We start from the raw sequence: 14,084 nt of genomic DNA, 5'->3' as shown, positions 1-14,084 counted from the left end.
ATGTGCGGAAAATGTGAGGTTGTTCACTTTGGCAAGAAAAATAAAAAAAGACGACGATTAGTTAACCTGAGACTGACTGCAGAATTTGGAGGTGCAGAGATCTCGGGCGAAATTCTCCGACCCCCAGCAGGGTCGGAGAATCGCCCGGGGCCGCCGAAAATCCGGCCCCCGCCGTGGCAGAGATTCTCCGCCAGCCGGGAAGTGGCGGGGGCGGGAATCTCGCCACTCCGATCGGAGAGGCCCCTGTGGCGATTCTACGGCCCGTGATGGGCCAAAGTCCCGCCGCTGGGAGGCCTCTCCCGTCGCCGAGGTTTGAACCACCTCTGGTGGCGGCGGGATCAGCAGCGCAAGTGGGCCCCCGGGGTCTGGGGGGGCGATCGGACCCCGGGGGGGTGCCACCACGGTGGCCAGGCCCGCGATCGGGGCCCACCGATCGGCGGGTGGGCCAGTGCCGTGGGGGCACTCTTTCTCTTCCGCCACCGCCACGGCCTCCGCCCTGGTGGAGGCAGAAGAGAATGCCCCAGCGCGCATGCGCCGGTGGTGACGTCAGCTGGTGTCGGTTTTGGCGGCAGTCGGTGTGGTGCCAACCGCTCCGGCGCAGGCCTAGCCCCCAAAGGTGCGGAGAATTCCGCACCTTTGGGGGGGACCGACGCCCGAGTGGTTAGCGCCACTCCCCTACGCCGGGACCCCCAGGCCCCACCGGGTATGGGAGAATGCCGCCCCTGGTGTGGTAGTGCATGAGTCACAAAGGTTAGTCTGCAGGTACAGCAAGTAATTAAGATGGCTAATGGAATGCTGCCCTTCATTATGAAAAAAATTGAACATAAGATATACAGGGCATTGGTGAGACCACATCTTTGATACTGTGTACAGTTTTGGTCTCCTTATTTAAGAAAGGATGTAAATGCATTGGAGGCAGTTCAGAGGTTTTCTAGATTGATGCCAGAAATGAACGGGTTGTCTTGTGAGGAAAGATTGGACAGACTGGGCTTGTACCCACCGGAGTTTAGAAGAGTGGGGGGAGTCATGACTGAATATGTAAGACCCTGAACGGTCTTGACAAGGTGGATACTGAAAGAATGTTTCCTCTTGCGAGTGAGTCCAAAACTAGGGGACATTGTTTTAAAATTAGGGGTCACGCTTTTAGGACAAAGAGGAGATTTTCTTCTCTCAGAGGGTTATTTGACTTTGGAACTCTGCTTCAAAAGGCAGTGGAGGTGGGGTCATTGAATATTTCTAAGGCGGAGGTAGACAGATTCTTATTAGGCAACAGAATCAAAGGTTATCTGATCCATTGGGGTGAGCAGGTGAGTACCTTATTACATTATTATTTTTCTTTTTCTTATTTGTTAACCAGAACTAGGTTGAAAAAGACTATAGCAGAGGTATCCAAGTTTGTTTTTTTTTAAACTGAAATTTATACAAAGTAATAAATTAATTAACTAATCAGAGATGGCTGGGCAGGTGATGTGCTGTAGCTGTATGATGTGGGAGCTGGCTGTTCCTCTTGTGAATGGCAATGACCACATCTGCAGCAAGTGTTGGTTGCTGGAAGAACTCCGGCTCAGAGTTGATGATCTGGAATCTGAGCTTCAAACACTGCGGCACATCCGGGAGGGGGAGAGTTACCTGGACACTTTGTTTCAGGAGGCAGTCACATTCAGTAAGTGATCAGGGATTTCAGAGTGTGACTGTTAGTGAGGCAGGCAGGGGGAACCTGAGTTCAGGAGTGCAGGAGCCTCAGCCCTTGACCTTGTCCAACAGGTATGAGACTCTTGCTCCCTGTATGGATGAGGAAAAGGGCTCTGGACAGGATGAGCCAGCTGACCACGGTACCATGGTGCAGAAGGCCATTCAAGAGGGGGGAGTAAAAAGACAAGTAGTTGTTATAGGGGATTCTATAATTAGGGGGACAGATAGTATCCTATGCAAGCCGGATCGGGAGTCTCGCATGGTGTGTTGCCTGCCCGGTGCCAGGGTGCGGGACATCTCTGACCGGCTTGAAAGGATATTGGAGCGGGAGGGGGAGGATCCAGTTGTTGTGGTCCACGTTGGGACTAACAACATAGGTAAAGCTAGGGTGGAGGACCTGTTCGGGGACTATCAAGCACTAGGAAGAAAATTGAAATACAGGTCCTCAAGGGTCATAATCTCCGGATTACTGCCCGAGCCACGTGCCAATTGGCATAGGGACAAGAAAATTAGGGAAGTAAACACGTGGCTAAGGGATTGGTGTGGGAAAGAGGGATTCCACTTCATGGGACATTGGCATCAGTTTTGGAACCGGGGGGATCTGTACCGTTGGACGGTCTCCACCTGAACCGATCTGGAACCAGTGTTCTAGCAAAGAGGATAAATAGGGTGGTCAGTAGGACTTTAAACTTCTGAGTTGGGGGGAAGGGAAAGTGAAAGCGACAGGGAGCATGGAGTTAAATGGCAAGATACGCAGGAGGATAACATGTAGGCAGGTGGATTTAAGCTTGAGGCAGACTAGGAATTCAACAAAAAGGAAGGATAACTTTGGACATCTTAGGACTTCCAATATCTGTAATGATAAGAAAGTTAGCATTAAGGTACTTTACCTGAATGCTCGTAGCATTTGTAACAAAGTAGACGAACTAATGGCACAGATCATCGTGAATGATTATGATGTGGTTGGCATCACAGAGACATGGCTGCAGGGGGTTCAGGACTGGCAGTTAAACATCCAAGGATATACAACCTATCGAAAAGACAGGGAGGTGGGCCGAGGGGGTGGGGTTGCCTTGTTAGTTAAGAACAAAATTAAATCTATGGCACTAAACGACATAGGGTCGGATGATGTGGAGTCTGTGTGGGTAGAATTGAGGAACCACAAAGGCAAAAAAACCATAATGGGAGTTATGTACAGACCTCCTAACAGTGGTCAGGACCAGGGGCGCAACATGTACCGGGAAATAGAAAAGGCATGTCAGAAAGGCAAGGTCACGGTGATCATGGGGGACTTCAATATGCAGGTGGATTGGGTAAATAACGTAGCCAGTGGATCCAAAGAAAAGGAATTCATGGAATGCTTACAAGATGGCTTTTTGGAACAGCTTGTCATGGAGCCCACAAGGGAGCAGGCTATTCTGGACCTAGTGCTCTGTAATGAACCAGACTTTATAAAAGATCTTAAAGTAAGGGAACACTTAGGAAGCAGCGATCATAATATGGTTGAGTTCAGTCTGCAGTTTGAAAGAGAGAAGGCAAAATCGGATGTAATGGTGTTACAGTTAAATAAAGGGAATTACGAGGGCATGAGAGAGGAACTGGCGAAAATCGACTGGAAGCAGACCCTAGTGGGAAGACAGCAGAGCAAAAATGGCAGGAGTTTGTATGCATAATTGAGGACACTGTACAGAGGTTCATCCCCAAGAAAAGAAAGATTATCCAGGGAGGGATTAGACAGCCATGGTTGACAAAGGAGGTCAGGAAATGTATCAAAGAAAAAGAGAGATCCTATAAAGTGGCCAAAAGCACTGGGAATTCAGAAGATTGGGAAGGCTACAAAAACAAACAGAGGTTAACAAAGAGACAAATAAGGAAGGAGAGGATCAAATATGAAGGCAGGCTAGCCAGTAATATAAGAAATGATAGTAAAAGTTTCTTTCAATACATAAGAAACAAACGACAGGCCAAAGTAGACATTGGGCCAATTCAAACTGATTCCGGAAGGCTAGTGATGGGAGACGAGGAAATGGCTGGAGAACTTAATAAGTACTTTGCGTCTGTCTTCACAGTGGAAGACATGAGTAATATCCCAAAAATTATAGAGGGTCAGGGGGCTGAGTTGAGTATGGTTGCCATTACAAAAGAGATGGTGCTAAAAAAGCTAAAAGGTCTTAAAATTGACAAATCTCCTGGCCCCGATGGGCTACACCCTAGAGTTCTGAGAGAGGTGGCTGAAGAAATAGCGGAAGCGTTGGTTGAGATCTTTCAAAAATCACTGGAGTCAGGGAAAGTCCCGGACGATTGGAAGATCGCTGTTGTAACCCCCTTGTTCAAGAAAGGATCAAGACAAAAGATGGAAAATTATAGGCCAATTAGCCTAACCTCGGTTGTTGGTAAAATTCTAGAATCGATCGTTAAGGATGAGATTTCTAAATTCTTGGAAGAGCAGGGTCGGATTAGAACAAGTCAACATGGATTTAGTAAGGGGAGGTCGTGCCTGACGAACCTGTTAGAATTCTTTGAGGAGGTGACAAGTAGGTTAGACCAGGGAAACCCAGTGGATGTGGTCTATCTGGATTTCCAAAAGGCCTTTGATAAGGTGCCACACAGGAGGCTGCTGAGTAAGGTGAGGGCCCATGGTGTTTGAGGTGAGCTACTGGCATGGGTTGAGGATTGGCTGTCTGACAGAAGGCAGAGAGTTGGGATAAAAGGTTCTTTTTCGGAATGGCAGCCGGTGACCAGCGGTGTCCCACAGGGTTCAGTGTTGGGGCCACAGCTGTTCACCATATATATTAATGATCTGGATGAAGGGACTGGGGGCATTCTAGCGAAGTTTGCCGATGATACGAAGTTAGGTGGTCAGGCAGGTAGTGTTGAGGAAGTGGGGAGGCTGCAGAAGGATCTAGACAGTTTGGGAGAGTGGTGCAGGAAATGGCTGATGCAATTCAACGTGAGAAAATGTGAGGTCTTGCACTTTGGAAAAAAGAATCCAAGCATAGACTACTTTCTAAACGGTGAGAAAATTCATAATGCCAAAGTACAAAGGGATCTGGGAGTGCTAGTCGAGGATTCCCTAAAGGTAAACATGCAGGTTGAATCTGTGATTAAGAAAGCGAATGCAATGTTGTCATTTATCTCAAGAGGGTTGGAATATAAAAGCAGCGATGTGCTACTGAGCCTTTATAAGGCTCTGGTTAGGCCCCATTTGGAGTACTGTGTCCAGTTTTGGGCCCCACATCTCAGGAAGGACATACTGGCACTGGAGCGTGTCCAGCGGAGATTCACACGGATGATCCCTGGAATGGCGGGTCTAACATATGATGAACGGCTGAGGATCCTGGGATTGTATTCATTGGAGTTTAGAAGGTTAAGGGGAGATCTAATAGAAACTTACAAGATAATACATGGCTTAGAAAGGGTGGACGCAAAGAAACTGTTTCCGTTAGGCGAGGAGACGAGGACCCGTGGGCACAGCCTTAGAATTAGAGGGGGTAAATTCAGAACAGAAATGCGGAGACATTTCTTCAGCCAGAGAGTGGTGGGCCTGTGGAATTCATTGCCGCGGAGTGCAGTGGAGGCCGGGACGCTAAATGGCTTCAAGGCAGAGATAGATAAATTCTTGATGTCGCGAGGAATTAAGGGCTACGGGGAGAATGCTGGTAGGTGGAGTTGAAATGCCCATCAGCCATGATTGAATGGCGGAGTGGACTCGATGGGCCGAATGGTCTTACTTCCACTCCTATGTCTTATGGTCTTATGGGGGTAGATGGGAATGTGGAATTCAAAACACAGATCGGTCACGATCTTACTGAATGGTGGGGCAGGTTTATGGGGCCGAATAGCGCACGTCTGCTCCGATTTCAAATGTTTGTATGAATTGGAAAGGAAGCCATTGTTTTGGGGAACAGGCAGGCAAATGAAGATGAGACTAAGGTGATCAATCATAACCTTATTGAATGACAGAGCAGTTGAGGGGCTGTATGGCCTACTCAACAACTTATATTATGTAGTGCCTTTTACATAATAAAACCAAGGTGCTTCATAGAAGCATTATTAAACAACGTATGTCACTGAAGCATATAACTAGAAATTAGGTAAAATGCTTGGTCCAAGAGCTAGTTTTAAGAAGTATCCTAAAAGAGGAATGCAAGGTGGGGAGATGTAGAGAGATCATTCCAGAGCTTGGGACCTAGATAATGGAAGAGACAGTCACCAAAGGTGGGACAATTATGCTTGGGAATGCACAAGAGGCCAAAGGTAGAGGAGCACAGATGTCCCAAGAGTTGTGGGGTTGGAGATTACAGATTTGGGGGAGGGCGAGATCATGGAGGAAATCGGAAAGCATTGATGAAAATTTTAAAAATCAAGATATGCTCGACTGGAAGCTAACATAGTTCAGCAAAGGGGTGATGAGGAACCAGGGCTTGCTGTGAGTTAAGCACGTCTTCAAGCTTATGGAGGATAGAACATGGGAGACTAGCTATAAGTGCATCGGATAAGTCGGGCCTACTCCTATTGTTGCTCTTGTTATATGATTTTTAATGGGCAAGAGATTCAGTAATGGACTGCACTGAATGATTTCTCACTCAATATGCTACTTCAATACAATTGTGATCACAATTTTGTTAGGAGTAAAATATGTAGCATCCTTTGTTGAATAAGTAACAGCTGGGTGTATGAAGGAAAAATAAGCTTGTTTAGTGCAATATCCAAATTATTTTGGAAGGATATCATTCCATGTCTTCTAAAATGGACTGAAAAATTATTTCATAATAAACAACATGATCTCTTCTACCAAGAGAATGGTCATTTCATAATGAATCTAGATACTTGCAATTGAGCTGCATGTTGTAAAAATAAGACAAATTGGTCTTTAAAAGTTTGTATAGAATTTACAATGAAGAATAATTTAACTGAATGGTTAATCATTCAATGTGGTCCTCTTGGTCTGTCTCGATTGCATTTTGTTTGTGCTTATACGTCCACACAGAGCTTGCTGTTGTTTTGCAATGATCCCTAGTCTAAATGTATAATATTTACCAATAATACAAATTTCCTAACATGACCACAAACCCCACCATATGAAACTACGTGGAGGTTATTTACTATAAACCCGTCAAGATGACTGCATTATAATAACTCAGTGGATATAAATGATCCCATGACACAAGTTTGAAGAAAACCAGATGAGTTCTTCCCACAGTCCTGGTTAATATTATTTCTCAACCGTTATCACGAAACAGATCTCATTGCATTTTCTGAGATCATTCAAATTGGCTGTTTCCATTTCCTACTTCATTGGCTGTGAAGCAATTTGGGAGATCCTATGGTCATGAAAGGCACTATCTAAATAGTGATTTATCGAAATAAATCTAAATAAACACTATCTAATTTGGGCAGCACGGTAGCACAAGTGGATAGCACTGTGGCTTCACAGCAACAGGGTCCCAGGTTCGATTCCCTGCTGCGTCACTGTCTGCAGAGTCTACACGTTCGCCCCGTGTCTGTGTGGGCTTCCTCCGGGGGCTCCGGTTTCCTCCCACAGTCCAAAGATGTGCAGGTTAGGTGGATTGGCCATGATAAATTGCCCTTAGTCACCAAAAAGGTTAGATGGGGTTATTGGGTTACGGGGATAGGGTGGTAGTGAGGGCTTAAGTGGGTCAGTGCAGTCACGATGGGTCGAATGGCCTCCTTCTGTACTGTATGTTCTATGTTCTAAATGCAACCACTTTCAGTTTATATCACAGTCATTTTGTTCACCTTTGCAAGCTAAAATTGATCAAGATATCAAGCTGTCAAAATTCTTCCATTGTTACTATGCACGATTGTCAATATAGATAGTCTGAATGTTACAGAGTTGTTTCATCTACATATCCCTTTAGTACGCAAGCTAGCAAAGTGGTATAAAAACAGAAAATGATAGAATGACTCAATAGAGGGACCATTTGCCGGGGGGGGGGGGGGGGGGGGGGGGGGGGGGGAGTGGGAATAGTAAATAATAATTGAAAAGATCTACCGGTATAAGTGAAAATGGCAGAATCATCTGCCCTCAGAAAAAATGGGGCCAGAGGTTATGCGTCAAAATTGCTGAACTTATTGATGAGCCCAGAAGACAAAGTGCCTAATTGAATGATGAGATGTTGTTCTTTGAACTTTGGTCAAGTTTCATTGGAACAGTGCAGGAGGCAGAGGGGTCAGAGTGTGATTGCAAATTCTAATTTCCACCCTCCCTATGGTCCATCTCCGACTTTTCGCTTCCTCACTTCAACTTATCTCCATTCCGGGACATAGACAATCAACTAGAATAGTAATCCAACAATGGCCCACCAACCCCAAGTTACTTCCACTACCCTTCCTCCTACTGCACAATCTGCAAAGCCACGATTCCATTCTCCCAGTCTCTCCATCAAGCTGTACTGGCAATGACACTTTCCATCCCTGTGCTGCCACTATTTTTAAAAAATTTGTTTCTGGGATGTGGGCGTCGCTGGTTAGGCCAGCATTTGTTGCCCATCCCTAGTTGCCCTTCAGAAGCTGGTGGTGAGTTGCCTTCTTGAACCGCTCCATCGAGGATTCTCCTCCACTGTGGTTAGGGTAGTTCCATTTCTTGCAATTCTGCTTTCCCTTCTTCCAATTCCTTCCAGAACCACGATAAGGTTCCTTTTCACTTCACCTCCCAACCCATCAGACTTTGCATTCAATAGACCATCCTCCACCATTTCCAGCACCTCCAGCATGATGCCACAATCAAACATGCCTTTCCCGTTAAAGGATCAGTCCCTCTGTGATACCCTGATCCACTCCAGTCACATCTAAAATTTCCTCCCCCTTGCTTTCCTTCCTGTGGAAGTACAGGAAGTGCTACACCTGCTCTTTTGCATCCTCCCTCCATCAAGTGTCCCCAAACACTCCTCCCCAGTGAAACTGTGATTTCCTTGTACTTCTCTCAATTTAGTATGCAGTACTGCCATTCATACTGCAGTCTTCTCTACACTGGAGTGACTGCATTGGAGAACACCTCCATTCAGTCTGCAACCATAGTCGTGAGCTTCTGGTTGTTTGTCAATTTAATTCTTCACCTCACTCCCAACTTAAACTCCAACCACAGCCTGCCAATTAACCACTTTACTCAATACGGAGTTCAACAATTTCAGACCATAACCTCTGCTCCTTTTTTTCAGATGCCATTCACACTTCTTTCTTTACTTGTTCCATTCGCCTCCTTTTGCCTTGGATTATCATTTAATCTCTCCCACCTTCCAACCTATAACAGGCTCTTGATGATATTTTCCCCCTTTTTTTCTGCCTCTGTATTTGCTTAAAATCTGTTACATCGCTAACTTTATCCAGTTCTGTAAAAAGGGAATTAACCTGAAATGACAACTTTGCTTCGCTCTCCACAGATACTGCCTGACCTGCTTAGAATTTCTGACATTTTCTATTCTTTCAGATTTCTAGCACTTGTAGTATTTTGCTTCTCATGAGAAAAATGCCAATTGATTTTGTATCCAGATATCTGTGTGTGCAATGTTCTAACTGCCTCATAAAGTTATTAAAACATTCAGAGCAAATGCAAACAGAGCCGACAGGAATGCATGTGCCTCAGAGTTCAAATTACCACACAAGGCACAAACTAGTTTTATTGACCTACATTTTTTATGAATTATCAAATTTTGGATTTTGGGTTCACACTGGCTACATATAAAATCATGAGCTATCGGGTAGATGAAATTATAATTACCCTTAATAGTCTAATAATAAAGCCACTGCAGTTATATAGGAACAGTGAGGTTAAAAAGTGAAAGAAATGACAAGAATGCCCATTCTCTTTTCTTAATGGCCAAATTAAATTGCAGAACATTGCAGCTTTGAAAAGTGGAAAGTGTGTGTCAGGTCATTAATTATGATGAAAAGGAGGCATTTTCCCAGTTTTCACTCAAAGGAATCACAGCCCAACAATTTACTCAAATTACAAGGTCCTATGTGCCAAATTTGATTTGCATTGAAACGCTGTCAAAAATTAGATTAATCACTGCAGTATTAACATACTTCCATTCAACACTCATACAATGTTTCAACGCTAGCAAGTAGTGTAGTTACCGGTGTCCTTTACTCAACCGTCCTCGAATGCACAATACACCAGCGACATCAGCATCCAGCTGCAGAACTTCAAACTTCAGGTTATCGCCCACAGTTACAGCAAAATCTGGCCACGTTCCATTTGCCTGATGTGGCTTGGGTATTGAAGCATTAAAACACCCATGTACCAGACAACCAAGATGACTTGGAGCAACTTTATTCACAATACCCTGAAAAAGTTCAATACACAAAGTGATTAACCTATTGTCGTCATGCATTTAAAAGCATTGTAGAAAAAAGTAAAATATCAACTTCTGATTTGATGTTGCTTTTTAAAAGGCACTGACCCTCACTGTATAATCAACAGTCCTGTTGGCTGAAAATGGTGGCAGTTCCTTGAAAAAAATGAAAGGCTATATCTACAGCGGAGCAAATAATTTTGTTTTTAAGTTGAGACAAGCACATTCATTTCTGCAAACTGAATAAAATGCCAAGATCCAGTGTTGGATGAGCCTAAATTTTCTGAAGTTAAAACTGGAAAGACCAAAGATGTCATCTTCAGCCCCATTACAAATTCTGTACCCTCATGTGCAATTCCATCCCCTCTCCCCAGTAACTGTCTCAGTGTGAAGAAAACCCATCAACAGCCTTTGCATCCTTTTCAACCACATGCTTCTGAGCCTATGTAATTTCCAGCACAAACAACAAGCAGTTGCATTTCCATAACATTGCCAGCCTCCCCATCTGTCTCAGTCCTTCTGCAGCTGAAACCATTTATCCTTATTTTTGTCACTTCTAGATTTGACTACACCAATCATATGAAATCTGTATTCCCTCAAAAAGTGCAATTTTCACTTTGAGTGCAGATCCTGAACTGAAAAATCAACAAGCCATGAGAACAATATACATGATATAATCCTGCCTTTTCTAAACAAATTCTCTTTTACTCCACCCTAATCTGGAAATACTTCTCTCCACCTTTTTAAAAACCTTTTCATTCCCAAAGTAGAAAGGAAAGCGGCAGATTTATTTCCACTTGCGCTCTTAAACAAGCCACTAGGAATTAATGAGAAAAACACAGTATTTGCCTCAAACTTTGGTTTCCTTCAATGAATAAGCTATTGGACTATTTACAAGTCAAAATGCACTAGGAAATCCTCTCCCGTTTCAGAATCATGGTACATGAATACGCTGATCCACCAAACTGCAATCAACAAAATATTACAATATGTGTTTAATCATGAGCGAGGCCCATTTGTCAGTCACTATTTGTAATGCACCAGCTGCATGGCTATCCATTCTTCGCAATGACTTCATCCCCCGATACAAATAATTAGAGCATTAGGAATTCAAAATGGTTGTCCCACCTCAATCTGTAGGTGTTAAGCAGAATAATCAGGATTTCATTCTTGTATTATCTGATCCCAATAGGTTTAATTCCACAAATTATATTCCTTTACTCAGTACAGGATGAAGAGGTGCCCAAGCACCCTAAAAGTCTACGATCCTTCTTACTAATTGTTTTCCTACAACACTTGTCTGACATGCCAACATAGCTCCTTGTCCAACACTGTTTTGGTATTAACTAATTTTGGTGAGTCTACCTTAAAACCTATTTTCTTGCCAATATCTAGCCTGGCTCAAGTCTAAAATTTCAAGTGATGCTCTGAAGAAACCCCAATATTAAATCAGTTGTTTTAGACTTCAAACCATTTTGGCCCTCTGCTTTCTAACTATGTGCAATTTATTTCCTTCTTTCCCCTCCCAATGAAACGTAAAACTTACCACCAGTTTCTGTCCCATTTTAGGCCTGAAGATAACAAAGTCTGCTTCAATGTTGAAATGTATATATCCTTGGTCGTCGTAGATGTCGCCTAATTCACCAATTAATCTGAATTTATCGAAAGCAATTGGGACACCCTGCAGACTAACAAATATGTAAGATTATACAATCATTCCAACAGACTTGTTAGGTAAAAACTTAACTACATTGAGTGTTAGAAACTAATTTGTAAAAAATGCAATTTAAATTCCAATCTGAAAAACAGGTGCTTTATCCAAATGGAAATGGCTGGAAGTATTTTTTTCCTTAGTACTACTATAAATCTTAAAGAGGTAAATGAAGGTTCAGCAGACATGGTGGATTCTAAAGGGTAAACTATTTACTTCCAACAATTACAAAATGCTCAGTGGAGACTGAAATTGCAATTGTGAAATACTAGTTAGATGATTCCCAGTCTCTGTTTTCTCTAAGTTTACCCAAGAGAATTAGTGTCATTAGTTTTGGCCAAAACATCAAACTCATCTTCTGGAACAAAGGATCAGCATTGATGAAGTCTGTGGAAGTAACCACAGGGCAGAATGTTGTGTCCAATTCAATGGTGGGTGTCCAGAAAGAGAATGTTTTTTCCTTCCCTCCTGGGAGTGAAGTACTGATTCCCAGGCCTGGCATCAGTAGGCTTGTGTTACTTCACCCAAATGACCACTTGTCATGAGGTGAGACAAAGAACAGATACATGACATAACAGGCTGACCTGTCTCCTATGTACATTCAGCATTTTTCCTCTCCTGATTACAAGCATTGGGCCAACTGTAACAATCCTCCTGTTTGTTGCTAAAAGCAGTTAACTCAAAAGACTGGAAATCACACCTGAATCTTCTGTATGATATAGGTTGACACGAAACTGGGTGGTTCCATTATTCACTAAGCCAAGTCTAATTAAAAGTTGATGAGAATTATACAGTGAGCAATAGAATCATAGGTTTCCTTACAGGCAATCATTTCATTAAGGGTTCCAGATGAGATCAGAAACCACAAAATTGTAACTCGTGATTTTGAATAATTATCTGAACCCAAGATAACATTACTGCCTTTTAATTAACTTCATAATTCTAATTATAACATATGCAGCACAGATCGTATAGGCAATTTAATGGCACATTGGGTTTCTTCCCAGCTGCAAATATCCATGTGATGTCTCCACCAAAAGGAAATCAAAATGTGAATCATTCCTTATTTTTCCAACTGGAAAATCAACAGTTGATTTCCAAAATGTTACAGAAAGAAAGAGCTTCTATTTATAATGTTTCTTCAATGATCTCAAGATGTTTTAGGGCCCTTCAGTCAGTGAAGCACTTTTGAATTGGAGCCACTGTTCTAATGCAGGCAATGCATCAGCGAATTTGCACAAGGTCCCGCGATTAGCAAGGAGATGGATGACCAGGTAATCTGTTTTAGTGATACTGGCTATGGGATAAATGTTGCTTTCTTCAAACATTAAGTATGATAGCCAGGATTTTTTTAAAAAACAGTTTATGTTAGGCCTGCACCTCCCTCAGTACTGTGGCAGTCTAAGTTAAATTAAGCACTGAAATCTCTGGAATGGGGCTTGGATCCAAACCTTGTGATTAAGAGACCAAAGTGCTACTATTTAAGCAAAGCTGGCAAAAAACAAAATATCACATTAAACACAATCTGCTTAGTTTTCACTCTATTGGGGTACATCATCCGAATAACCTCAGTTGTGATATGGACATAATTCAGAAATATGACGTTATGCCGCCATACAATTGTTTTTATGGATGTGAACATTGCTGGCCAGGCTAGTATTTGCTGCCTACCCACTTGCCCCTGAGACGGTGATGGTATGCGGCCTTCTTGAATCTTTACCACTCATCTAGTGCAGATATTCTAACAATGCTGCTAGGAAGGGAGATCCATGTATTTGACAGTGATAATGAAGGAATAGTGATATAGCTCCAAGTTAAGATGCTGTATGGCTTGAAGGAGAACTTGCAGGTGGTGGTTTTCTTCTGTACTTGTTGCCCTTGTCCTTCTAGGTGGCAGAACACAAGGATATGGAAGGTGTTATCAAAGGAGGCTTAGCGAGTATGGCCGTGCATCTTGCAGATGGGTACACACTGCAGCCACTATATATAGTGATGGAGGGAGTGAATGTTCAAGGTGATAAGAGGGGGTGCTGTTCAAACAGGCTGCTATTTCTTGCATGGTGTCAACTTTTCCGAGTGTTGGTGGAGCTGCACTCATCCAGCTAAGTGTAGAGTATTGCATAACACTCCTGTCTGGCTAGTCGATGGTGGATAGGCTTTGGGGAGTCAGGACGAAAGTTACTTGCTGCATCTAAAAACATAAACATCAATCTTGTATGGCCACCAATGCACTGACAGTTGCTGCAGGGAAGTTTTACAACAAAATTAAAGACATGCATACATTCAATTTAATTTACAAATCTCAATAATTGGGCAACACGTTGGCACAGTGGTTAGCACTGCTACCTCACAGTACGGAGGAT

General features: G+C 43.2%; 1 protein-coding gene across 1 annotated transcript in view; it reads right to left on the bottom strand.

The window, feature by feature from the left end:
* The window catches only part of polr1f (RNA polymerase I subunit F), a 39,257-nt gene that overhangs the window by 12,634 nt on the left and 12,539 nt on the right, over positions 1–14,084 (bottom strand). The window contains exons 2-3 of the mRNA XM_038797461.1: positions 11,557–11,698; positions 9,793–10,001 (exon numbers count right to left, since the gene is read on the bottom strand). Of these exons, the coding sequence (XP_038653389.1) occupies positions 9,793–10,001; positions 11,557–11,698 (351 nt within the window). The remainder of the gene's footprint in view (positions 1–9,792; positions 10,002–11,556; positions 11,699–14,084) is intronic.

The sequence above is a fragment of the Scyliorhinus canicula genome, chromosome 5, assembly GCF_902713615.1.
Source record: "Scyliorhinus canicula chromosome 5, sScyCan1.1, whole genome shotgun sequence".
Taxonomy (NCBI): Eukaryota; Metazoa; Chordata; class Chondrichthyes; order Carcharhiniformes; family Scyliorhinidae; genus Scyliorhinus; species Scyliorhinus canicula.
Note: the sequence above shows the minus strand (reverse complement) of the source record. Positions and strands in the feature narration are given on the sequence as shown.